The following is a 27,764-nucleotide window of genomic DNA, read 5'->3' on the forward strand; positions in this document are numbered from 1 at the left end:
GACATTAAGACCTGTCGTGACTAACTCTGGGGGTTGGTGCTCATTTCCATTTCTAGGCTGAAGAGCCGGCATTGTCCATAGACATCTCCAAGGTCATGTGGCTGGCATGACTGCATGGAGCTCTGTTACCTTCCTGCCAGAGCAGTACCTATTGATCTACTCACATTTGCATGTTTTCGAACTTCTAGGTTGGTAGGAACTGGGGCTAACAGCGGGCGCTCATTCTACTCCCGGGATTCAAACCTGGGACATCCATACATTTCCAACTAACCAGTTGGGATAGGCAGGATTCTTATCACCAATATAGGACTTGCGCCTTGGATAAATCCTTCAAAGTTCAGACTAAGGCCACCCCACTCTCATGAGATCTACCATCACCACCGTACCTTATGAGAAACCCATCTACTTTTTCCTCTTCTTACCATACGTCATGTTGGAGAAGTCTGCAATGTTACATCATCACCGGTTATATATTTTTAGGTTCTCTTATTCCATACTAGGCAAGAGAGACACTCCAAAGGGTGACAGCATCATATTTCCCATTTCCCCTTTACTAGATTTATAGTAAGGGAAGGAAGTAAACATAAGGCTGCAATGCATCGGAATAACACACCTTTAAAGCAGGTGTGTGGAAGCTGTAGTTCTCCAGATGTTGCTGCACTGTAGCTCCCATCTTATTTGTAGCTCCTGCCAAAGGAGACTCAAAGCAGCTAACATTAAAACCATAACAATATGTGAATTAAAGCCTAACACATATAAACATTAAAATAGAATTAAACATACAAATATTTAAAAAAATACATTGTTAAAACCAATAAAATCATCAAACTACATAAAACACAGCAATTCCTGGTAGTCGAGAGGCAGCCACCGAGAAGGCAGCTTGTGGTGATGGTGGGACTTAAAGAAGCATGCTTAGGAGGTGGGAGAGAAAGAATGACTGTGCAGTCAAGATCGGGTAGATGATCTGTCTTGCATTGAACGTTTGAGTTCATAGGGCACAAATTATCACTAGAACATCCAAGAAATCTTTTCCATATTGAAAACATTGTTGTCAACTTGCAAACTCTCCTTTGTTAATTTTTTTAAAAAAATTACAAACGACTCAACCTAAGTGATCAGAATAGGATACACATTTGTTAAAACAGAGATGAAGGAAAACTGTGTTATAAAGAAACTAGCTGTGCCCGGCCACGCGTTGCTGTGGCGAAGTATGGTGTTATGGGAAATAAAGTATTGAGGAATTGGTGGTAGTTAAGGTAAAGGGTAAAGGTTTTCTCCTGACATTGAGCCCAGTTGTGTCCGACTGCACACTGAAGTGGATTATATGACAGTGTGGAGTCAAGATAATCCAGTTCAAAGCAGATAATATAAGATTATAAATGGGTTATATAGCTGTGTGGAAGGGCCTTGAGTCTACACTGCCGTATAATCCAGTTAAAATCAGATAATATGTATCTTATAGGCAGTGTGGAAGAGGCCTAAGTGAGACCTAACTCTGCCTGTCCCCTGGGCTAAGTGGGTTGCTAGGAGACCAAGTGGGCGGAGCTTAGCCTTCTAACTGGCAGCAATTGGATAAAAACAATTATTCCTCTCCCTCTAATTAGGACTTTATTTTTCTTTTCTTTTTGTTGTATGAACGTAGAGGCATGGATGAGGGGTTGTGCTGCCAAGTTTAGTGTTTCTGGGATGTGCAGTTTTGTTGTTTTCTCCTAGGCCGAAATTTCATTACCTTTTTATATATATAGATGGGCTAATTTCTCACCTGGACATTTTGAGAAGTAGTGCAATTGGCAAAATCATAGGATGCTGCTCTTGCTGAATTGTAGAACTTTAGAGTCCTAATATGTATGTATAGTACAGAATGTATAACCTTCTCTTTAACCAAAACATTGCCCAGAGTGGCTGATGAATATGATAGTTAATTTGATAGTGTAGCTCAGTGTTGGCCCTGAATAGTTGAATCAGAACTTACGGCATACAAGCATGGAAAAGACAGAGCAACAGACCACCTATTGGGTTGTTGTATGTTTTCTAGGCTGTATGGCCATGTTCCAGAAGTATTCTCTTCTGACATTTCGCCCACATCTATGGCACGCATCCTCAGAGGTTGTGAAGTATGGGGAAACTAAGCAAGGAAGGTTTATATATCTGTAGAAGTTCCTGGGTGGGGGGGGGGGGGGGAGAACTCTTGTCTGTTGGAGGCCAGTGTGAATGTTGTAATTAATCATCTTTGTTAGCATTTAATGCCCTTCCCAGCCTTGCATCCTGGCCTGGGGGAATCCTTTGTTCAGAGTCATTAGCTGCACCTGATTGATTCCTGTCTGGAATTACAATGCAGTCTGAGTCCTGTCACATGCACAATGGAGGACCTTCTTACAGCAACTCCAGAGGCACTCCAAGTGGCCAGCTACAGGTCAAAGGACATTTAGTATAATGTCAAGTTTTTAAACTTTGCATTTTCAAATGCATTACAACTTGTACCCTCTGTTCGCTTCTGACACGATCAATAAATAAGCACTTACCCAAGTAAAGAAAAAAGAAAAAATGGCTGAGATTTTTTTATGAACAAGCAAATGATGATGATAACAATCTGTGCATCTAACATTAATACAAGACTCCATAGGTTAACAGATGTTTATAGATCAAATAAGCCAGACAAAGCTGTGACATGATTTGCACTCAAGTTAATTACAAGTATCTGAATGGGGAACATTTACACATGAAATTGCAATGGACTAATTATCTTACTAAGCAATCCTGGAAAATGTAATTTAGGAGATTGATTTATTTTGTGTCAAAAGAATTGCATAAATAAATAAGTTTAAAACTGATGAATAAAGGGATCACAAGCAGCTAAATAGTTTCAGACCAAAAGCAGGCAACAGTGACTGCATTGCCTGTAGCTTTAAGCAGTTCTTCCTCTGTGCATGAGGCAGGGCATTGTGGGCAAGCATACAAATGTGGAGTTGTTTGTTCTGCTCCAGTAGCACAAGGCGGAGGATTCTTCTAGGTAGTGTTATTTAGCCAGGTTGTCTTTTGATCTCCCAACACCATTTCTGAGTCTGTTCAGAGACTTCCAAGTTGCCCATTCTTGGTTTGCCCCTGGAGAAAGACCCTCGTGGGGAGCCATCCAGTTGGAATTGCCTGATTTTGCTGCCCAAAGGAATATTCTTTCTGTTGCTGGAGGAACATTTAGAGGAGTGGTGGTTTTCATGAAACTTTTCCTTGATTTAAGTCTAGGTAAAGGTAAAGGTTTCCCTTGATGTTAAGTCCAGTCATGTCTGACTCTGGGGTTGGTACTCATCTCCATTTCTAAGCCGAAGAGCCGGCGTTGTCTGTAGACACCTCCAAGGTCATGTGGCTAGCATGACTGCATGGACCGCCGTTACCTTCCCACCGGATCTACTCACATTTGCATGTTTTCGAACTGCTAGGTTGGCAGGAGCTGGAGCTTACAGCGGGTGCTCACTCCGCTCCCGGGATTTGAACCTGGGACCTTTCGGTCTTCAAGTTCAGCAGCTCAGTGCTTTAACACACTGCGCCACCGGGGTGAAGATTTAAGTCTACTGAAATGATAATTGTTTCCACCTCCTAAATGTTGTATTGCTTTTACAACATTTAGGAGATGGAAACAATTATTATTTCTATTTCTATTTTTCCCGTGTGTCACCTTCACAAGCCACTCACCTACAAGACCAAGTTTGCAAGTTACTTTTTTCAAAAAGGAAAAACCTAAAGGAAGGTAAATGAGGACTGAATATACATATTATTTTACAGGACATTATGAATGGTGGTGGACAGAGATGGATATCTGGCTCAGCTTATAGGACTACTTCATACTGAAATATTTTGGATTTCTATCAGATTCCAACTTCCAACATTCTTTTTGGGAATCTTTCTCCAGGCTCCTGTGTCTCATCCTGTCTTTTCCTTCTGAGCAAAGCAGAGCAATAGGATAGATACTTTCTTAAGGCATTCCTTTCTCATTCTAAAAGGGAGAACTTAGTACTTTGGTAACATTATCTATCTCCACCTTTGAGCCATCACAGGAGGAAGAAATGACATAAATGTTAGTGAAATCTGGGGAGGATTAACTGCTCTACTTACATAAAAGAATGACACCAACAGCAACAACCCCAGCTCAATTGCTGTCCCATGTAGACAACCTCATGTTTGGGACAGATTATTTCATTCCCATAAAGATCATGCTAAATAGTAATTACTTTTTTGAAAAAAAGAAGCACCCTCTATAGTTTGGATCTCCATGTATAGAACCCACACACATACACAAACCAACATACATTTAACATGTAGTTGATCACATAGTAAGGATGGTCATCGTAGCCCTTGATTACATAAAAACAGTAAGATCTTTTTCATTTAGTTCCAGAAGTAGGCATTGTTTAGTTGAATGTTCTCAGGTTCCCTTAGGGATATTCCTCTATACTTTGTAAGATAATGCTTCAGTTCTTATTTGGTACATATCCTTCCTTCCTTCTTAAAGATTCAACAACAAATACCCTGCATAATGTGACATTTGGCCCCAAATTAATGTGAAACTCATGTGTCATCCAAGATTGGTGATCCACCATGAATCCATGATCAGTGCATGTAACTTTTCTGAAAATTAACAACAAATCCTTACCCACATTTCAATTTAGTCTTTCAGTACAACAGATGGTTCACTGTGATAAATAAAACCTGTAGTTCTAAAACTGCATCTTCTTTTGCCCTGGTTTCCTACCTCATTCAGTTATTGAGATGATGTCCTTAAAACATGCTACATCCATGTTCACCATAATTCATTGTTGTTCCTCTTGACATCTCACCTCCTAATATCCTTTACAAAGTGACAGCTGTATGATTAATTGATGATATATTGTTCCATGTGTAATTTTCCCATCTAATATTTTGGAGACCACAAGAGTGAGACAGAATGGTAAAGAAAGTGAATTTTCAGTCACTCAGGCAATGCTCAAAGCTTTTTGTTGGTTTCCTTGTTTTCCATGGGTCAAAGAAATTTTCATCCTAAGCGAACTACATTTTCCCTTCAGGGATTGCCACACTTGGATTATCCCATCATCCACAGCAGTAGATAGGAAGTAGAATACAAGAGGATCCAGGAAAGCATTGCAGGCACTTGGGAGGAGAGCCACGCTACGCCACCAGAGATCTCTTCTGAGGACGAAGCCCACGACGTGGGATATGTTGTAAGGGCCAAAGCAGAGGACAAAGACAGAGAGAGTGGCCACCGCCACCCGCACTGCACGGCGCTTCTTCTGCACATGGAGATGTGATCCAACCAGGACCCAGATGCAGGCAGCATAGCAAAAAAAAGTGATGGCCAAGGGGAGGAAGAACAGTACTACAGACAGCTCCAGCCGAATAGGAAGCAACAAGGTCATCTGCTCCTCAGTAAAGTTGCTATAACAAGTCAAGGTGTCATCAGCAAAGAGTCTGGGACTAAGATCCTTGGTGCTCTCCAGGACAAAGAGGAGAATCCCATGGAATCCTACTATGGTCCATATCACGAGAGAAACTAGACATGAGTAACAAGGCTTCTTGTAAATCTGATACTGGATAGGGAAAACAACTCCCAGAAAGCGTCCCACACCAACAACAGTCAGAAAACAGACACTGGCATAGATTGTGCCAAAATGGATTAAATTGTAAAGAGCACAGAAGAAGCCTGGCAGGGCCCAGTTCCCTTTCCCCACTGCCAGCATCTTCAAGGGTAGGATGAGAACAAACACCAGGTCAGAGATGCACAGGTTGATCATGTAGATGAGGTTGGGTGTCACACGTACCTTGGCGCGGCAATAAATGACATAGAGAGCTAGGACATTGGAGGGCAGCCCCAGAAGGAAGGTGGTCCCATAGACAACCAAGGAGATGATCTTCCAGGCTCCCATAGCATCAGGGATCAGAGTGTAGGTTGAGCCCAAGACATTGGTTTTCATTTGCCCCTCTCCTACTAGTCTCCTTTATCCATTCTGCAACAGCTTGCAGTGTTAAGGATGTATTGGGTTTAGTTCAAAGTAGTTGAGTGATAGAGTAAGGAATGGATGTGAAAAGCATGAAGCAAGCAGAAATCAAGGTGAAATGGGCCATGAAAGATTGTTCAGTGAGGACGACCTTGTACCAAGGCAATAAAGTCATAAACTTCCCGGTAAGCCCTGTAAAAGCAGGCATTATGAATGGCCCATTGGGCTCTGAATACACTTGGATTGATGAGGTGGACAGGAAAGAGGAATGGAAAACAGGAACAGATCTCTTTGGCGTTTTCTAACTGTATTACCATTGGGCCAAAATTGGGAGCACAGGTCAAAGCATGAAAAGGTTAGTTATTAAAGCTCATATTCTTGGTCCAAGATCTTGTTGGTGGCATACACAGGCCCAAGTTGTGTGATAAATGCAGAGTGACCTTTTGGACGATGCAAAGTGATGCATCCAGCCTAGTGCTGGCAGTGATGTGCTGAGATAATCTGAATGTGTAATTCTTACTGTACACCAACAATATATGTTAATATTTATAGGTTTTAATGCAGCTTTCTAATTATTAGTTTTGGGAAAACATTACTTAAGAGTATGAAAAATGACTCCAATAAAAATAATATATTACAGCCTATCTTTCAGAAATGATTTTTTTCCACATTTTGAACATCAACCCTATATAGATGTCAACCAGACCTTTACACTTTTTTTTAAAAAAAATGTTTGTTTGAATGATGTGTCATATGATGTCGCTTCCGTTGGGGCTGACAAAACAGCTTGAGAGATTCAGGAAGGATGTACACTCCAGTAACTACTGGAAAGTTTATTTTCTAAAGAACACCAACCAGAAAAGGATATATATATAGTTAATGACTCTTCTTGAAAGCACAAGTGTCCTGTCATGTCATTTTTCACAAATGTGAATAGACATAATGCTCAATGGTGTCATCATGATACTAATATGGAAAATAATTCCAATAACCACATCTCACTGCTAATATATTATTGGTGAAGGACACACATGTAAAGAACTTTTTTCAGTGAAACTAATCTCATAAAGACTAACAATAATATTTGGGTTGCACTCTTTCCCAAAGCTATAAAAAGATTCCAAAATTAACAAAGGAACCAGCTTTCCCCAGAATCTTGCACATTAGGGGAATCCTGCCTGCAGTGCTTACCATTTCTATGTGTCATTGCACCCAAACCAATGATAGAAGGGAATATAATAGTCCAAAAGAGGCAAAGGAGCAGCTTCTGGAAGCTTTTAGGTGAGGCCCCAGTAAGCATGCTCCACAGTGTGAAAACCATTTTGCCACACTACATTTAACCAGGTTCCCCAGCAACAAAATACCTTCTTACACAGGTTAACTTGTTTACTGCAGGTGAGATTGGCATGCCTTACTGCTGAGTGGCACCAGGGTAAACATGCTCACATTAGCCAATAAAGTCCCCAAAAGGTCAGGACTTGTTTAAGGGAAGAAAGCCAGCAAAAAAAAAAAGCCAACGGGATTCTGGCCTGCATCAATAGGGGTATAGCATCTAGATTCAGGGAAGTCATGCTACCCCTCTATTCTGCCCTGGTCAGACCACACCTGGAATACCGTGTCCAATTCTGGGCACCACAGTTGAAGGGAGATGTTGACAAGCTGGAAAGCGTCCAGAGGAGGGCAGGGTTCCGTCCTGGGCCCGGTTCTGTTCAACATCTTTATTAACGACTTAGACGAAGGGTTAGAAGGCACGATCATCAAGTTTGCAGATGACACCAAACTGGGAGGGATAGCCAACATTCCAGAAGACAGGAGCAGAATTCAAAACGATTTTAACAGACTAGAGAGATGGGCCGAAACTAACAAAATGAAGTTCAACAGGGACAAATGCAAGATACTTCACTTCGGCAGAAAAAATGGAAATCAAAGATACAGAATGGGGCACGCCTGGCTCAACAGCAGTACATGTGAAAAAGACCTTGGAGTCCTCATGGAGAAAAAGTTAAACATGATCCTACAATGTGATGCGGCAGCTAAAAAAGCGAATGGGATTTTGGCCTGCATCAATAGGAGTATAGTGTCTAGATCCAGGGAAGTCCTGCTCCCCCTCTATTCTGCCTTGGTCAGGCCACACCTGGAATCACACTGTGTCTAGTTCTGGGCACCGCAGTTGAAGGGAGATGTTGACAAGCTGGAAAGCGTCCAGAGGAGGGCGACTGAAATGATCAAGGGTCTGGAGAACAAGCCCTATGAGGAGTGGCTTAAAGAGCTGGATATGTTTAGCCTGCAGAAGAGAAGGCTGAGACGAGACATGATAGCCATGTACAAATATGTGAGGGGAGGTCATAGGGAGGAGGGAGCAAGCTTGTTTTCTGCTGCCCTGGAGACTAGGACGTGGAACAATGGCTTCAAACTACAGGAAAGGAGATTCCACCTGAACATCAGGAAGAACTTTCTCACTGTGAGGGCTGTTTGGCAGTGGAACTCTCTCCCCCAGACTGTGGTGGAGGCTCTTTGGAAGCTTTTAAGCAGAGGCTGGATGGCCATCTGTCAGGGGTGCTTTGAATGAGATTTTCCTGCTTCTTGCAAGGGGTTGGACTGGATGACCAGTGAGGTCTCTTCCAACTCTACGATTCTATGATTCTATGAAGAGGGCCTCTTAATGAAATGAAATCAAAATGCTCATAGTTTCTTATCAGTAATTGTGTTGGCCGGAGACCTCTCAGGGTTTTAGTCCAGAAAAAGAAGTCATAAGCTTTGGACCAAAATGTGCCTCTCTTGCAAAAAAGCTTCAACCCATATAGGAAATTGTAAAGCATATTGTTGAAATATAATCCAAAACATCAACAAGGCCCAAAAGATATTCCTAACCCTGCTCTGGAAGGCTATAGGAAGGCAAACCTTCTCACCAAGAAAAGCTTTTGTTGGTCGACTGATGCAAAAAGAAGCCCTCAAAAAGAGACGTACAGATGTATTCTCAAAAATCATTTTTTAGAACCATGACATCTACTCTGAGGTCAGTTCTGGGGGGAAAGACATTGGGAGTGAGTAGCTAATACACTGCTTATTTGCCTCAGTAATATAAGCCAAACACCGAGAAGAAACATGAGATGCAGAGCCAATCTTAAGAAATGGGGATACAAAGTGGAGTCCACGCCATGTGAGTGTGGAGAAGAGCAAACCACAGACCATTTTGTTGTCAGGAGCAACCGGAGTTGCTTCTGGAGTGAGAGAATTGGCTGTCTGCAAGGGCATAGCCCAGGGGATGCCAGGATGTTTGGATGTTCTACCATCCTTGTGGGTGACTTCTCTCATGTCCCCGCATGGAGCTGGAGCTGATAGAGAGAGCTCATCCACACTCTCTCCGGGTGGGATTCGAACCTGGCAGCTTTCAGGTCAGCAACCCAACCTTCAAGTCACAAGGCTTTTATTCCCTAGGCCATCGGAGGCTCCTACAGACCAGTTACTACAATGCAACCTGAGCCCTGAAACATGCACAATGGAGGACCTTCTTACAGTGACACCAGAGGCACTCCAAGTGGCCAGCTTCTAGTCAAATGACATTTAGTATAATGCCAAGTTTTAAATGTTGTTTGTGGTTTCTATAAATTATAACTATATTCTCAATTCACTTCTGACATGATAAATCAATACCTAAAAGAAATACACATTCTAAATATTTAGAATGGTTGTGGTCATAGACAATCTCCACCAAGCAGAACTCAGACAACTGCACCATTGCCATTCAATAAAGACATTAAAATTGATGATGTTATTTCCTCCTGAGCATATGAAGAGTATTTTGGATCCTACATGGGCCTTTATAAATAAAATTCTAGCAATTGAGAAGTCACTGTTTGAGGTGAGGGGAGACAATACGGCCTAGGTTTAAGACATCTAAGGACACCAAATTAGGAGGGATAGCTAATACTCCAGAGGACAGGATCAAAATTCAAAATGACCTTAACAGAGAGCTGAGCCAAAACTAACAAAATGAATGTCAAGAAGGACAAATGTAAGATACTACACTTAGGCAGAAAAAATGAAATGCAAAGATACAGGATGGATGATGCCTGATTCAACAACAGTCCATGTGAGAAAGATCTTGAGGTATTTGTGGACAAGTTGAACATGACCAAAAGGTGTGATGCAGCAGCTAAAAGAGCCAATGGGATTTTACGCTGCATCAAAAGGAGTTTAGTGTCTAGATCAAGGGAAATCATGGTTGCCTTTGTATTCTGTTATCCCGGAATACTGTGTCCAATTCTGGGCATCACAGTTCAAAAGAAAAAGTGTTTGTTTTGCATTTTTGTTAAATGTGTCCAGCTGTGCCAATTCTGGAGCTTCCTGGAACTCATTAATGTCTCTTTATTTTAAAAAAAATATTGTTACCCAACCTCTCACGTTCAAAATGCAGAAGTGTTGAGGGGCCTCTGAAGAAGACTAGCGAGACCTGTTGCAAAAGATGTCTGTTACCTAAGAAACATAGACAAATGCTCTTGTGACAGTAGAATAGACATGACTGAAGTTCCTGAAAGTGAACAGAAAATTAAACTTTCCACTCCTCTCTCCTGCCCCCCCCCCAAGAAAATAGAAAGGACTCCTTCCCTCTTTTTAAGGTAAAGGTTTCCCCTGACGTTATGTCCAGTCATGTCTGACTCTGGGGGTTGGTGCTAATCTCCATTTCTAAGCCAAAGAGCCGGCGTTGTCCGTAGACACCTCCAAGGTCATGTGGCCATGGGCATGACTGCATGGAGCGCCGTTACCTTCCCGTCAGAGCAGTACCTATTGATCTACTTACATTGGCATGTTTTTGAACTGCTAGGTTGGCAGGAGCTGGAGTTAACAGCAGGTGCTCACTCCGCTCCCGGGATTTGAACCTGCAACCTTTCAGTCTGCAAGTTCAACAGCTCAGCGCTTTAACACACTTCACCACCTAGGCTCCCTCTCATTAAATCTCATTAAATTTAATGCTATTAAGGTTGGGCATCATATGTTTTACAATAAATTAATTCACATAGTGCTGCAATATACTGCATTATGACCTTTTACCATCTCATTCTAGAACGGTTTGCTCTGACTGGCAGTGATGTCATTGTCGAGTATTTTGGGAAGGAACTGTTTCATGCAACGAGATAAAATGGCAGAAATATTCAATTGAAATTCTACAATAGCCCATCAGAGAAAGGTTGATTCAGCTTTTCCTAACATACAACGTTGTGTAACAAAATTTGGAAAAAAATCTGTTCCTGGTTTGAAAGTGTTATTTCCTTTTTAATTGTTTGGTACGTACTTTGAAAGTACTTGTTATATTCCAGAAACTTCATTTTTGGCACCTGCCACAAACTATGTTGAATTGATTGAGACTCTATGAGATGTTCATTGAAAAACTATAGCAAAATATGCTGCAGAATGATTACTGACTAATGTAGGTAAAGGTTTTCCCCTGACATTAAGTCTAGTCATGCCCGACTCTGGGGGTTGGTGCTCATCTCCATTTCTAAGCCAAAGAGCCAGCATTGTCCGTAGATGCCTCCAAGGTCAAGTGTCCAGAATGACTGCATGGAGCACTTTTACCTTCCCGCCAGAGAAGTACCTATTGATCTACTCGCATTTGCATGTTTTCGAACTGTTAGGTTGGCAGAAACTAGGGCTAACAGTGGAAGCTCACCCCACTCCCTGGATTTGAACCACCGACCTTTTGGTCAGCAAGTTCAGCAGCTCAGTGGTTTAATCCACTACACCACCGGGGCTCACTGACTAGTGTATTTCCATTAAATCATTAGAGCAGTGGTTCTCAATCTGTGGGTCCCCAGGTGTTTTGGCCTACAACTCCCAGAAATACAAGCCAGTTTACCAACTGTTAGGATTTCTGGGAGCTGAAAGCCAAAACATCTGGGGACCCACAGGTTGAGAATCATTGCATTAGGGTTTAAATAAATATTGACAATGATTTAATGAACATACTTCTGTTGGGACCAACAATTGTATTAGGCTTAAATAATTTGGAAAGGGGTAGCAATCATGCATTTTTTCATCTGTTGGACTGCAACTCTCAGGATTATTCAACATTAGTTAGGCTAGGTAAAGGTTTTCCCCTGACATTAAGTCCAGTCGTGACCAACTCTGGGGGTTGGTGCTCATCTCCATTTCTAAGCCCAAGAGCCGGCGTTGTCCATAAACACCTCCAAGGTCACGTGTCCAGCATGACTGTATGGAGCGCTGTTACCTTCCCGCCGGAGTGGTACTTATTGAGCTACCCACATTTACATGTTTTTGAACTACTAGGTTGGCAGAAGCTGGGGCTAACCGCGGGAGCTCACTCTACCCTCTGGATTTGAACCTGCGACCTTTCGGTCCGCAAGTTCAGCAGCTCAGCACTTTAACACACTGTACCATGTTGCTATAAGTTGGTAATCAACAAGATCTGGAGAATCACGATTCCTCCATTAAAGATCTGAGACAAGGTTGCTGCTCTAAAGATAAATAATTATACATAAGAAGTGATACATACTGCATTTGTTATGATTGAGCCTCATGGCTCTGCTTCTGGCAGACGTGGACGTAAGACTCCTCGAGAGTCAGATACTCTCGAGGAGCGAGAAAGAAAGAGGCTGCGAGATATCTTTGCAGAACCATCTGACGAAGAGTCTTTTAAGGGGTTCACGGAGAGAATGGAGGAAGAGCTGGTTAGCTCGGAAGAGGATGAGATGGATTGGACTCGGGTAAGGGAGGAGTTGGGTGCCACTGGCAATAATGGGATGGAAGATGAATGGGGACCTTCAGGATTAGACCCATGGACAAGCTGGAGGGATGGGACGGGATCCACAGCTGGGGATGCTGTGGGGCGTAGTCAGAGGTGTTCCAGCTCTGATGAGGAAAGTGATGAGGAAACGCCCGGGTTAAGGAGGGCAGCTGATAGTGATGAGGATTTGTAACTGGCATAAAATGAGGCTTGGGAGCAATTGCAAATTGCGTTGGGCAAGGTAATCTGGACGAACGCTTGGGATCTGTGTGGGACGCTTTCCTGAAGACTGGTGTGTTTTCGTGTGCTGATACGTAAGTTGTTTTGGAATTTGGGTTCAGACGGCGGGAGGAATTGTGTGGGCTTTTGTTTGTGCAAAACCTCTGCTTAATCTCAATAGCTTTGACCTTCCGTCGTCTTCTTGACGGACGCCATCTGCTACTCTGGATTTACGGACTGAAAACTGACTACGGGCTCGCTTTCTCCTATTGAACTTGGAAAACTGCAAACGTCTGATTCTGCCTCTCGACCTACGGAACGAACTGGGACTACGCTACTGCTTCAATCCTTGGCTGCTGAGTTTGTATTGGAAATTTGCCTTGCTGTGTGAAGGAGTGACTCCTAGTTACTCAAAACATAGTGCTGGCAGCAGAGAGGCATCTGCTACCAATTAGTTGCATTCTTTTGAACTCTTTGTTTCCCAGCTTCTGTTTGTTTTTCCCCAGGCTGAAGCAAGCTGTTTTGATTTTACCCGGATTAAACTCCGGTTTAATCCGGTTTATCTTTTGAACGTTTTTCTTGCCCCTTTTTGTTTTTAAAGGCTAAAGTTGCCTTGCCCTTGTCTTTTACGGGCATTTTGAGTTCTGTAAATCCAATAAACTCTGTTATCTTTGATCTTGTGGCGTTCTGTCCTTGACAGCATTGGAGGAAAGGTGGGATGTAAATGTAACTAACAATAAATAAACATGTTTATTAGAAGTATCAGAAGAAAAATATGTGATATATAGTAAATACATACAGCAAAGTTGCCTTTCAAATCATTACCATTTCTGCTAAATGAGACAAAGAATATGCATTTGGTTACTATGAAGAAGGCTGAGGGCATGTTTTGCAAAACATGGGATATTACTGTTTGTTCAATCAATACTGTAGCTGGAGTTGAAAGCAAACACTGTGAATAGTCATGATGTCAGAACGATTACACTGTAATACAGAGAAAATACGAACATGGAATAATTATATTTAGAACCAGATGTTTTATTGGCTTTTGAAAAACCAGGGCTCATAGCACTACAAACCTAGCTTAAGGGGAACATGTCAGTTGGAGAGAATCTGATTTACAGGTCAAAGTTTGGCATGCTCAATGGAACTGCATTAGAAGGAATAGCAGGAAGAGCTGTTCAGAGCTTTGGAGAATATGATTGTGCTCATACAAAAGCTTAAAAGATGAGTACAGTGTATGTCAAGGGTGGGGTACCGCTTTCAACCCAAAAGTAAAATGGGTTGAGAATTTCTTGGGAGCAACATGCCATTGTTGGGTGAGTTTGGAGGAAACAACTGCCCTTGAAGGAACTGAAAAGGAGCAAATTAACCTCCCTTTGCAAAGTTGGTCACCCCTGTTACAAACACATGCTGAACTGGATAGTATAAGTGCCTGTGTTTCTACAAGGAAACAATGCATCCTTATGGCAAAATACCTCTTTGATCTCAGAAACAAAGAGAGGTTTCTGAGGTGGTATCTTAGCTTCTCCAGGCATGTTGGATACAGTCTAGGAGTAGCTAAACTGAAGGTATTTGTAAGGTGTGTAGAAGCATACACAGTACTGGAAGAAGATCCCAGCCCAACTCGTGGCTTGTTCAGATCATTACATGATCACAAAAGCTCTTTGGCCTGAAGAGTTCCTCCTGGTCAACATAAATCAAATTGGTATAAATGGGCATCTAATGGATATCACATTAGTTTCTAATGTTCCTACAGAATAGATTTGCTTGTTGAGTAGAATGAAGGCATCAGTAGATGTTTCTCATTGGATTGGATAAGGAAGATAGATCTTTCCCATTGGATCCTGACACTCTTCAGTAAATTCAACATTCCCAGGAGCCACATCTCCTCCACTGACCATGATAGGACAGCAGATATCTTAGGCCCAACCTTGCTTGTCTCTGGATACAGTCATATCTTCTTTCTCTCTCTCAAACTTTTCTGAGTTGCAAAAGCCACAATGTAAGATGGGTGCCTTTGGGTGTGTCGAACACTCTCAAGCCCAGAAAACCCCTTAAGGTCTCCATAAGTCAGAAATGACTTGAAGGCACACTTGAAGCGAAAATGAACTCTAACCCACTGATAATCCTTCTTGTGGAAAGAACATATCTGGGACCCATAACTGTCAAGAAGTTCAGTGCTTCAGTGAAGCGTACTGAATGCTGTCCTCTGATTCAGACTCTGTCTCTGAGTCTCCATAGGTAGGACCAGGTCGTGGAGCCAGGTTCACCAAGGAAGAGTAGTGTAGTTCCTCTTCCATCTTGTCCACATTCTCATAGTCATGCTTGGTGTCTCCCTAAATACATTTAGAGGAAAAGCCATAGTTTAGTGGTAAGAACAATGGATTATATCAATTTCGCAGTATTAGAGTTTTTAAAATCCTCAAACATATCTTACGCAGCTTTTCTCTACATACCTTCAGGAAATTGCATAGTTCTTCTAAACCTGGAGTGGATTCACTGCCCTATTGATATGGGAGCTATCAGCTGTCACCAATCACTATCTTACAAATAGATGGTATTACTATTGAAATGTGAATCTCCCAATGGACACTGTGTCTAAAAGTGAATCCTGGATCTTTAAGAAAAGGCCAAAGGGCTCCTAATGAAGACCAGAGATGGACCACTGATCCATAGCCTCTTGTCAATCCTGTTTGAAAACATCATATGTTTGTTATCTCATTCTCTAGAACAGGGGTCCTCAAACTTTTTAGGCCAAGGGCCGGTCCACAATCCTTCAGACTGTTGAGGGGCCGGATTATCATTTGAAAAAAAAAATACAAACAAATTCCGATGCACACTGCACATGTCTTATTTGTAGTGCAAAAACAATAACAACAAGAACAACGAAAGAACAATGCAATATTTAAAAATAAAAACAATTTTAACCAACATACATTTATCAGGATTTCAATGGGAAGTGTGCTCCTGCTTCTGGCCAATGAGATAGTCAAGTTAATTAGGGTTGTTGTTGTTGTTGTTGTTGTTGTGTGCCTTCAAGTCATTTCAGACTTTGGGCGAGCCTAAGTCTAAAATGTATTTATTTATTATTTATTTATTTATTGCATTAATTTACTACATTTGTATCACACCCTTCTCACCTCAAAGGGGACTCAGAGTGGCTTACAAATTATATGTACATACAATATATTATATTATTAGCATAGCACAATATTAGCATTATATATTACTATATTGAACTATACCACTATACTGTAATATTATTAGTAGTATTACATGTAATATAGAATATATAATTGATATTATTATATGGTAATACTATTAGTGTTATATTGTATTACATTATAAGATTATTATAAATATTATATGTATATACAATATATTATATTATAAAACCGAGGGCGGGGGCCAGGTCAATGACCTCAGAGGGCCGCATCCGGCCCCCGGGCCTTAGTTTGGGGACCCCTGCTCTAAAAAGTTAATGGGACACAAGTAATCATAACATAGGGCTCAACTTCATTGTAGAATTAAAGCAATTTAATATCACACCTCTGAGGATGCCTGCCACAGATGTGGGTGAAACATTAGGAAAGAAAGCTTCTGGAACATGGCCATACAGCCCAAAAGACTCAAAGAAACCCAGTGATTCCGGCCATGAAAGCCCTCGACAATTTAATATCTCTTTAACTGCCATGGATCCATGTTATGTAATCGTGGGATTTGTAGTTTGGAGGGGAACAAGCACTCATAGGCACCGAAGGCTAAAGACCTTGTAAAACTACAACTCCCATGATTCCACCGCATCAAAACATGGCAGTTAAAGTGGTATCAAACTGCATTACTTCCACAATGTAGATGCATTCATAGCATTTCACTAACTACCAACACAGTGTTTTGTGGGAACCCTGGCTCCAAAAGAATGCTTCTATTTATGCCTTCACTTCAGATTTTTAGATTTAACCACTCAGAATGGATTGATGAATGAATCAATTATAAAATATAATATGATTTTTATTGCAAGTGGAAATGATCTTGTCATATACTGACCCCTGCTGTTTGTCAGGTATCAAATCTTCTCAAATATTGGCTGCAACACAAAATGTGTAGCAGCCCAAAGGATAACTCCCATCAGGAGTTACTATTGACTGTGCTGGATAGGATTGGTGGGAGTTGCAGTCTAAGATTTGGAGGGCTACATATTTTTCATGTGTGTGCTATACAATAGAATTTTGAAAAGCTACATGTCACATGGTAAATTTAGTTTTACTACTAGTATAGGTAATATGAAATAGTTGTCTGTGTCAGCTGCTATTCACATACTCATTGCGGTAGTAGAATCTGTATTGACAAAATGTACAATTTCAGCACTGAGGGATTCTTTTACTTCCCTGTGATGATAATAGCATTAGCAAACATCCCCTATGCATTTTACATGACTTTCTCGGCAAAACTGACGACCAACAACGTTCTAGTTTAAGAAAAGCAGAAGTATACATTTTCTTGTTTCAATCAGTTTTACTTTTCAAAGAGACAGCAGCTTGTGTTTTGGGAAACTTACAGATTTTCTCATTTGAATGTATGAAGGCTACTTAAAATAGGCATATTTCCAGTTATTTTGTATCTTGACAAAAGCTTTAGAGTTCTCCAATATTTTTATTGTTTTATTTTTATGGCATCCACTGGGTTTTTGGTTTCAGGACACTCCACAGATACCAAAATCTGTGGATAGTCAAGTCTCATTATATACAGAGGTATAATCTTTTTCATGTCAGGAGCTACTTGAGAAACTGCAAGTCACTTTTGGTGTGAGAGAATTGGCCATCTGCAAGGGCATTGCACAGGGGACGCCTGGATGTTTGATGTTTTACCATCCTTGTGGGAGGCTTCTCTCATGTCCCTACATGGGAAGCTGGAGCTGACAGACAGGAGCTCACCCCGCTCTCTGGATTCGAACCACTGACCTTTCAGTCAGCAGTTCTACTGGCACAAGGGTTTAACCCATTGTGCCATTGGATGCGCCATAATAAAATGGCAGGATCGGGGTTTGCTTTTGGGAACATTTTTTTTCTGGAAGATTTTTAAGCCATGAATATTTGAACCATGGATGCAGAATCTATGGAACTGACTGTACATAGGCACTTAACACAGGACAGGCCATGTCAAATAATGGCTTGAGAATTAGACTAGGATTTTGGAAGATAATGGTTCAATCTCTGTTCAAAGAAATCCACCGGCTGGTCTCAGACAGGTCTTCCAACCTCAGAGGAAAACAATGGCAAACCTCCTCTGAATAAATCTTTCAAAGAAGACCCTACAATAAAAAAGGTAAAGGTTTCCCCTGACATTTAGTCCAGTCATGACCGACTTTGGGGGTTGGTGCTCATCTCCATTTCTAAGCCGAAGAGCCGGCTTTGTCCATAATCATCTCCAGGTCATGTGGCTGGGATGACTGCATGGAGCGCCGTTACCTTCCTGCTGGAGCAGTACCTATTGATCTACTCACATTTGCTTGTTTTCAAACTGCTAGGTTGGCAGGAGCTGGGGCTAACAGCGGGTGCTCATTCTGCTCCTGGAATTTGAACCTGGGACCTTTTGGTCCGCAAGCTCAGCAGCTCAGCGCTTTAACACACTGTGCCACCAGGGGCCCCAATAAGATGACCATAAATCCACATTGTCCTAAAGGCACCTAATAATGACAGCATTAAGAGATATTATAAATCCCTCCTCCATCTCTCTATGGCAGTGGTTGCCAACATTTTTTTTGACCAGGGACCACTCTCAAACATTAGTACCAAAAGTACAGTTTTTGGTCAACTTTAGTTTCAGTTTGGTTGTTTGGGTTGCCAATTCAGAAAATTGCATTGGATAGACCACATCAGCTCTAGTTTACAAAACAGAACACATGCCATCCTGTAGTCACCAGCTGCTCGCCCACAGAAAACCATATTTAATAATCTAGAGCTGGTGTAGTCTATCCAATGTGATTTTCTGAATCAGCACCCCAAATAACCCCAGGAACAGGCCTAAAAACTAAAACACTAAGGCGACCCCTGCTTCCAGGTACCACATGGAATGGCTCCGCTCAGAGGGAGGGAGGAGGAGGAGAAGCAACAGTCAGGAGGATTATTGTCACATCTATCGGGAGTAGTCAGCCTCTCCCCTCCTGACATCCCCGTTGCCTCAGTACTATTAAGAGGGATTCACGAGACCAGTCACTCTAGTTGCAACAGTGTAGTAACAGTGAAGCCGCAGACCATATTTTAGTTCTTGGGGACCATTGGTGGTCCATGGACCACTGCTCTATGGTGAGAAGATTTTTACCCACTGAATTTCTTTTTCTCATACAACTAATAAAAACACAACAGCCATACAAAAATAAAAGATCACAAATGTATCAGGCAAAGATGTGAACAGCCAGGGCCCCTGGGACCCTGTTCCGCTCTGCAGAGATTCTATCTGGGCCGTGAAAAGGAAGCACATGTTCATCCTTTTTAGACAAATGATTTTATTTCAAGGATGCCAGTTTCTTGTAATTTGCACTCACAAAGTGCATCAAAAAGAGGAAACTGAATCAGTGCAGCATCTTATGTATTATCATCATTGTTTGAGTTACTCAAACAAAATTAAATACTGAATACTATGAATGCAAGGAGTAACAAATAAATAGGAATGGGGACCATTTTCATTGTTTCATTCATAGTTTGTACCAGCCTTCATTCATCCAGAAATGTGAAATGATGCCACAGTCAGACCAAATTTGAGACAATAGAGAAAAATATTGTGAACCATTTACAGCCCAGGGCTGTGGCGCAGACGGGAGAGCAAGCCAGTGCAATTAACTGCAATGAATCACTGACCAGGAGGTCATAAGTTCGAGGCCCGCTCAGAGCTATGTTGTTGTTTGTCTTTGTCCTATGTTAAAAGGCATTGAATGTTTGCCTAATATGTGTAATGTGATCCGCCCTGAGTCCCCTTCAGGGTGAGAAGGGCGGAATATAAATGCTGTAATTAAATAAATAAATAAACTCCAAAGGAGGAGTCTCCTATTCCATTGTCTTACTCCTCCTTGTTTGATTGCAAACCTCAATATTAAAAATAAGACAATAGTGATGAAACTTTCACTGCTAAATAGAGAGTTGGTGCAATGTTCAGTGCTCTCTGCAGGGTAGAGATATGCAGATCTAATGCTGGATCTTATCAAAGTGTAAGTCAGTCTTCCCCAGCTCAATACCAGAAAGGCAGGATTACTACTCTCTTCATCACCTCCAGGATGTGAGTTGACCACGGATTATGAGAGTTGAATGTCTAAAAGGTGATGGGTTGGAGAAGGTTGCCCAGTTCATGTATAACTGGTCTTGTTAATGTAAGTGACTAAAACCACAATATAATGTCAAAATGTTCATCAGGATTGACTTTGGATCTCTCTTCCTCATGGACCACCCACCCATTTCACCTCTTTGCAGAATACAGGAAGTAGGAGGCCACAGGAATTGTGATGCCACCCGCAATATTTAGCAAACTAAATACATACCGTTGTGGTGTTTCCAGGTTTCTTTACCACACTGTAGATGTCACTTGTATCTGAGGGATCAACAGCCGGTTTGGGTTGATTGATACTACAAGGAATCAAAACATTATGATTAGAAATATATTAGAAGATGTGTGCAAAATGATTTATCGATGACCCCAGGAGGTATAATAGATCATTTGTCTGTGTCAACATTTTACTTTATGTAGGTTGCTCCATTGAGACTGTAACTGACACTATTTGATTTTCTTATCTTAAGTCAAGAGCAGCAGAAGTGGGAAGGCAGAGGTCTACCACTCAACCAGAAGTGTTGTCACAGAACAGTTAAGATTATGGAAGTCTCACAATAATGCAGTGTTGGAAATGTACAATATTGAAGGCCATTGTGCTACTAATGGGGCAGGAGAGCAGCATTATGTCACAAAGTCCCCTGTCATCAACATATTTGCTCAAGTCTTGCAGACTCAGGCTTCCTTCATTGAGTCTATCCAATTGGAACTTATTCTTTTCCTATGGCCTTTTACCTTGCAAAGCATAATTTATACCTGGAATAAACCACACGATCCTCAGACAGGTTGGAACGGAACTGGACAGTCGCATAAGTAACGGAACCTTCCGAACCCTGGTTCAGGAATCCAACGGAGCCATCTGCTCTCACTTCATTCTCTCTGTTGTTATTATTGCACAACCTTTCTCCCTTGGTCTAGGGAACAAAATGACATTTACTCTTCTGCCAGGAGGGAGGGGATAGGTTTTATTTTCTGTACACAGAGTCCACGAATTTATCATTAACCAACATGAACTCTTATGAGGAAAGGCAAGGCACACATTAAAGAAAATAGATAGGTTACAGAGCATTATATTAAAATATCAGATATTACCACATTCACATTATTAATAGTCTAAATCTCTTCTAGTAAAGGTAAAGGTTTCCCCTGACATGAAGTCCAGTCATGTCTGACTCTGTGGGTTGGTGCTCATCTCCATTTCTAAGCCGAAGAGCCGGCATTGTCCGTAGACACCTCCAAGGTCATGTGGCCGGCATGACTGCATGGAGCGCCGTTACCTTCCTGCTGGAACGGTACGTATTGATCTACTCACATTTGCATGATTTCCAACTGCTAGGTTGGCAGGAGCTGGAGCTAACAGTGGCCGCTCACGCCGCTCCCGGGATTTGAACCTGGGACTTTTCGGTCTCCAGCTCAGTGCTTTAATGCACTTTGCCACCAGGGCTCCTAGCATATAACAACTTCCTAGCAAGGAAAACAATGCAAGAAACCCTTGATTCAACACATTTTTAGCCCATGGTGGTTTGGTTTGGGTTTTTATACCAATAGTACTCAATCTGTGGGTCCCCAGGTGTTTTGGCCGACAACTCCCAGAAATCCCAGCCAGTTAACCAGATCTGCAGACCCACGGGTTGAGAACCACTGTTTTATACCCATCTACTAGGATAATTGATGCATCTATTTTGTACACCATATTGTGAATTTTACATTGGAAAGCATGGAGTAATTCTATTTAATAAATTATAGGTTTGGCTTAGCAGAAAGGGAAGTCGACCAGTTGTAACATTACAAGACCATTCCTACTCCATCCTTGACAAATTGTGAGACCTTTTTGGTTAATTCTTATGAAAAAGGTTCCATGGGTGTAGCACTGTCAGAGATAAAATTGGAGCATTTTTTTTCCTGGGCAGACAAGCATAAGTATGACCAGTTAGGTCTGGTGTGAGATTGCAACAGACCTCAAGATATTGTTGGACTGCAGATCCCAGTATTCCTCACCATAGACCAGACTGGTTAATCCCACCGGGTCCAAGAACATCAAGTGGACTGAATTATTCCTATCTCTGTTTGTGATCAGCTCAAGCCACAACCCTCCTCTCCCAACATTGTACTGAAGTCAGTTGAACCAATAGATTACTTAACCTTCTTTACAAAAAATGAACCAGATCTCTGTGTTCCACCAGTATCTGAATCAATATTTTTCTTCCTGCAGAGAAAGAAAAAGGACAGATTATATTCCAGTTGGTTAGTTTGTGAAGAAATTCACTAAAGGACTGCCAGGGGTCCATTTTTGATGTCCCATTGTGTGACTGGTACATTTAGGAGTGCAAACATCCATTAGGAAAGTTGTCTTAGTCACAAAGTCCAGCATAGTTTTTCAAAGGCAGGCTGCTATATTGCTTCATACCAACCATTAATTTGCCTTTTTTAGTTTCCATCAGGAAAAGGAATTTTGTAAAGCAAATGCTCTACTAAGGCCACAAGCAGCCCTGGGCCGCAGTAAGCTTTTTCCTACTATAGAGAAAATTCTCAGCATTGGAAATGAAGTGACTAGTCATGATTGAGGAAGACAGTAGGAGCAGTTTCCATCAAATATATTCCATGCTATATGATTCCCCTTGGTAGCATTAGATTTTAATTAGTTTAAATTAGTGGTTCCCAGAGGCGGTCCAACCATAAGGCGAACTAGGCATTTGCCTGTGGCGCCATCGACCCGGGGGCACCATCGTCCTGGGAGGAGGGCGCCACTCTCCGCCTCCTTCTCCTTCAAGTCTCCTCCCACTGCCCCGCGCTGGGCCTTCCGGCCAGCGCGGGCCCGCCTTCACACCACGTGAGCCCACCTTTGGGACCTTCAGAGATTGTGAGGTCTGTGGGAACTTGGAAGCTAGGTATGTGGGGTTTATATATCTGTAGAAAGTCCAGGGTGGGAGAAAGAAGTCTTCTTTGAAGCAGGTGTGAATGTTGTAATTAATCACCTTGATTAGCATTTAATGGCCCTGTGGCTTCAAGGCCTGGCTTCTTCTTGCCTGGGAGAATCTTTTTTGGGGAGGTGTTAGCTGTCCCTGATTGTTTACTGTCTGGATTTCTTCTGTTTTCAGAGTGTTGTTGTTTATTTATTGTCCTGATTTTAGAGATTTTTTTAAATACTGAGGGCTATCTGGGTTATCTAAGTCCACACTGCTCTATATCCCTGTTCAATGTTTAGTGCTAAATTCGCAAATATAGTCATTCCTACATAACATTACCATGTATTGAACTGCTTTTTCTATTGATTTGTTATAAAACATGATGTTTTGGTGCTTAATTTGTAAAATCATAATGTAATTTGATGTTTAATAGGCTTTTCCTTAATCCTCCCTTATTATCCAACATTTTCACTTATCCAACACTTTTATTTTTCAGTGATTGGTTTGGGGGGGGGCGCCAAAATTCTGTTCGCCTACACTTGAAAAATACCTAGGGCCGGCTCTGGTGGTTCCCAACCGTTTTTGACCAGAAACTACTTAACCGGGGACCATGCTCCAACATTAGTAGGGTTACAAATCAACTTTAGATTTTATTTGGTTATTTGTGGTACTGATTTAAAAAATTGCATTGAATAGACCACATCAGCTCTAGCTTCTGATACAGAACATATGCCATCCAGTAGTCGCCATCTGCTCGCCCACGGAAAACCATATTTAATAATCTATCCAATGCAATTTTTTGAATCAGCACTGCAAATAACCCCAGGAACAGGCCAAAAACAAAAACACCAAGAGAAAAAAAATTGGTTGGGCTGTGTTATTATTTGTAGTAGTAATGATGAGGCTGTGGAGCATATTTTAGTTCTTGTGGACCACTGGTGGTCCATAGACCACAGGCTGAAAACCGCTGCTTTAAATGAAATGCAGCTAGAGACAGCTCTATCTTTATTCATAGTGGGTGTACCATCACTTTCCCTCTCCCAACACTCTCACTTCCCATAGCTCCCAAACCATCACTTACCTTCTCCACAGAACGTAGGCCAGCAATCCCAGTAAGGCAAGTAAGGCAAGAACTGTGCCCAAACCAATCAAGGAACGTTTCAGCACTGTAGCTCTGCTATCTATATGATACAAAAGGAAAAGTGGACACAGTTTGCAAGTCCTGGAAATAACCTTGAAAAGCTTTATTCTTGCTCCCAATTTAACCTGTACAAAGTTCACATATGATATCTTTGTGCAGAAATAGTTCTGGCCCTGTGCCAGCCACAAATCTTGGCTAACTCCAAAATAAGTCCCACTTAAAGATAGAAGAAATGTATTCAAAAGTACAGTACAGATTATCATAGGCTGTAATTTTCAGGACTTTAGACTACTCCAAGACTAGTGTAGGAAAAGCCTTGGGTCCCAAAATATTCCTAAAGCTCAGCACCTTTTTTGAAGGATAAGCTGTACCATCTCAAGTCAACAGTTCATATCTAACTCTATTCAAATTCCCATTCGCTCAGAAACATCAAGTGCATAAATAATATCTATCACTTATTTATTTATTTATTTATTTATTTATTTATTTACAGCATTTATATTCCGCCCTTCTCACCCCAAAGGGGACTCAGGGCGGATCACATTACACATATAGGCAAACATTCAATGCCTTTTAACATAGAACAAAGACAAGACAAACATAGGCTCCGAGCGGGCCTCGAACTCATGACCTCCTGGTCAGAGTGATTCATTGCAGCTGGTTTCAGCTGGCTTGCTCTCCAGCCTGCGCCACAGCCCGGGCCCAATGAATTGGATCAATATGGCTTTACAGAATTGATATATCAATAAGGCATAACGGCATAAATTCATCATAATTTCAAACATTACAGGTCCTAAACAAAGAATGTTGACATTCTGTTGCTATGAACTACTCACAGTATACAATGAGGGCCATAGGCTGTGACTGCCCCTCTGCCACTTGATTTGACACTTTGCAAGAATAATCTCCTGACTGCCCAACCTGGACTTTTCGGAGTTCAAGGACCGGAGTATTCTTCTGAGCCATCTCTTCTCCATTCCAGTACCACTTATAAACATTTGCTGAAGGATTGGCAGTGTTTTTACACTGCAGCAAAGCATCTTTTCCCTCAATGACAGCTTCCTGAAGATTCAGGGACACGTGGATGTCTTTGGGCCCATCTGCCAGAGAGAAAAGAAAGAATTGCAAATGAGCAATTGTCTTTTATGTTCTCCACAAGATTACAAGGATGAAATGAGTTGGTTAGTTTCAACTAGAGAAGACCTACACCAGAAGTTCTTGCATGATCAGTTGACACGTAGGTTTGATTGATTGATTGATTGAGTGAGTGAGTGAGTGATTGAATGAGTCTATTATAATCAGGATTAATAACAGGATTTAAATCAAGGTAAAATACAGCCAGTGTGATACAGGAGTTCAGCATTAGATTACAACTTGGTTCTAGGATTCAGATCCCCTCTATTGTTTGGATTGTTTGGAAACACACTCTTTTTCGCTCTTGAACTTTCTACTTTAGATAAGGATGTTTCCGAGACCTTTGGAGAGGGATGGAGTAGAAACTGTTGTCCTTTCAAGCATCCAATTCTTTTTCTTTCCCCCTTTTAGACTGCACATAAGCAAAATCTAAATAGAGTGTTGTGTGGTTTCTGGGCTGTATGGCCTTGTTCTATTAGCATTTTTCTCCTGACATTTTGCCTGTATCTGTGGCTGGGTTCTTCAGAGGATCTGATGGTCATGAAGCAAGTGGACTATATGTCCAGGGTGGGAGAAAAGAACCATTGTCTGTTTAAAAAGTGTAAAGCAGTGGTTCTCAACATGTGGGTCCCCAGATGTTTTGGCCTACAACTCCCAGAAATCCCAGCCAGCTTACCAACTGTTGGGATTTCTGAGAGTTGAAGGCCAAAACATCTGGGGACCCACCGGTAAAGAACCAATGGTATAAAGAAAAGGGGGGAGGAACACATGGAATGGGATTTGTCAAATTTGCCCACGTTGAATCGCTTCAGTGGCATGGAGTAATGGCCTTTCCTATGGGTGGTTGACATTTCTCTCCAAAAATCCTGATACTGGAATTTTTAAATTAATTTAACCGTTAGGAATACCAAAATTTCAAAATATCCTTACTTTGTTATTTCTCCTTCATAGTAATCTTGGCTTTCAAAATTGTGCTAATGGTAGCTATATAACCCCACCCCTTTTAAAAAAACAACTCCAGTAAGTTCTAGTGCTTTGTAGGTTTCAGTCTTCTGCAACTGAGAGTAAGGAGACTGGGAAGGAAAGGAGAAGACCCCATGGAAAGAAGTGGTGTCTGTCTTAAGAACAATTTCTTATCTCCCCTACGCAGATACTTTAAGATGGAGCACCACACAAAGAAGAAGAGTCCACATGCAAAGAAGATAATTTCCCCTTCATTCCCCCTTTTCTCCCCAGCTCCGTCTGATGAAGTCCTTCAATGCACATGCACATGCACACACATCTACCAAATTCTCTTATTTTCTTACTCACAACGGACATCCAGCAAAACAGCTGAGGAAGATACTATGCCCACACTGTTTTTGGCTTTGCAGTGATAATTGCCAGAAGCTCTTGAAGTCACTTTCTGGATGGTCAGTATGGGTGTTTCAGAGAGCACCTGATCTGTATCTTTGTACCATATATAGGTAAGTTCCTCAGGATTTGCTCTTCCCACTTCACAACTCAGCTTCACAATGGCGCCTTCGTCAATCAGTCCTGATGGCTGCCGTACAGCTCTTACCTCCTTGGGGGCAACTGTGGGAATGAATAGACAAAAAATTTATTTATTTACAGTATTTATATTCTGCCCTTCTCACCCCGAAGGGGACTCAGGGCCGATCACATTACACATATAAGGCAAACATTCAATGCCTTAACATAGAACAAAGACAAGACAAACGTGGGGCTCCAAGCTGGCCTCGAACACATGACCTCTAGGTCAGAGTGATTTGTTGCAGCTGGCTGCAGCTGGTTGCTCAACAGCCTGCACCACAGCCCGGCCATGGAGACACTCACTTGTCCAGAACCTTGAATTTTCCTTCCCAAAACAATATCACTTGGGGATCCAATGCATGAAGATTCCACTGTGGTAAATCCATGGATCAATGTTTCACACAGGGCTTAAAAAAAAATGTCCACTGCTTTGCTAGACAGTATCGAAAACTTTCGTGATCAAAAATATTGTTATAGCACTTGAAGACCATTAGCTACATTTTTGTATGGCTCAATAGTGTCATAGTTCTGCATGCAGACCTACACTAGGCAGAGCCACAGGACTTTATCGCACAAAGCCACTTTTCCACAGAAGCCATACAGTCATTGATAGCAGCTGCATACTGGCATGAATACCCTTGCTATCCCAAGTCCCTTTGCGCACATAATTGCACCAATTTGCCAATTTATGGTTGCATTACACATACTTCCACATAGCTCATAAACCTACCCTACCGCACTTCTGCTGCAAATGATGATGATAATAATAATAATAATAA

General features: G+C 41.7%; 2 protein-coding genes and 1 long non-coding RNA gene across 4 annotated transcripts in view; 1 reads left to right on the top strand and 2 right to left on the bottom strand.

Moving 5' to 3' along the window:
* Positions 1-4,967: 4,967 nt before the first annotated feature.
* Positions 4,968-5,963, bottom strand: LOC100567674 (free fatty acid receptor 2-like). Its single transcript, XM_003225090.4, has one exon. It carries the CDS (start codon positions 5,961-5,963, stop codon positions 4,968-4,970), a length of 996 nt encoding a protein of 331 aa, XP_003225138.1.
* Positions 5,964-12,511: 6,548 nt separating this feature from the next.
* LOC134293744 (uncharacterized) lies at positions 12,512-13,626 on the top strand. Its single transcript, XR_010000706.1, has 2 exons — positions 12,512-12,712; positions 13,133-13,626. It is a non-coding gene; the product is annotated as an uncharacterized LOC134293744 (long non-coding RNA).
* A 56-nt stretch (positions 13,627-13,682) lies between these two features.
* The window catches only part of LOC103279952 (B-cell receptor CD22), a 29,051-nt gene continuing 14,969 nt past the window's right edge, over positions 13,683-27,764 (bottom strand). For both annotated transcript variants that reach the window (XM_008117318.2, XM_062962267.1), the window contains 7 exons: positions 26,764-27,027; positions 25,155-25,418; positions 24,259-24,358; positions 22,414-22,477; positions 21,028-21,185; positions 20,486-20,570; positions 13,683-15,290 (listed from right to left, as the gene is read on the bottom strand). In XM_008117318.2, coding sequence (XP_008115525.2) covers positions 15,129-15,290; positions 20,486-20,570; positions 21,028-21,185; positions 22,414-22,477; positions 24,259-24,358; positions 25,155-25,418; positions 26,764-27,027 — 1,097 coding nt within the window. In that variant the 3' untranslated portion in view covers positions 13,683-15,128. The remainder of the gene's footprint in view (positions 15,291-20,485; positions 20,571-21,027; positions 21,186-22,413; positions 22,478-24,258; positions 24,359-25,154; positions 25,419-26,763; positions 27,028-27,764) is intronic.

Source organism: Anolis carolinensis, unplaced genomic scaffold, assembly GCF_035594765.1.
Source record: "Anolis carolinensis isolate JA03-04 unplaced genomic scaffold, rAnoCar3.1.pri scaffold_10, whole genome shotgun sequence".
Taxonomy (NCBI): domain Eukaryota; kingdom Metazoa; phylum Chordata; class Lepidosauria; order Squamata; family Dactyloidae; genus Anolis; species Anolis carolinensis.

Excerpts from the sequence above, each read along its gene's own strand:
- LOC100567674 (XM_003225090.4), bottom strand. The coding sequence starts at position 5,963 with ATGAAAACCAATGTCTTGGGCTCAACCTACACTCTGATCCCTGATGCT.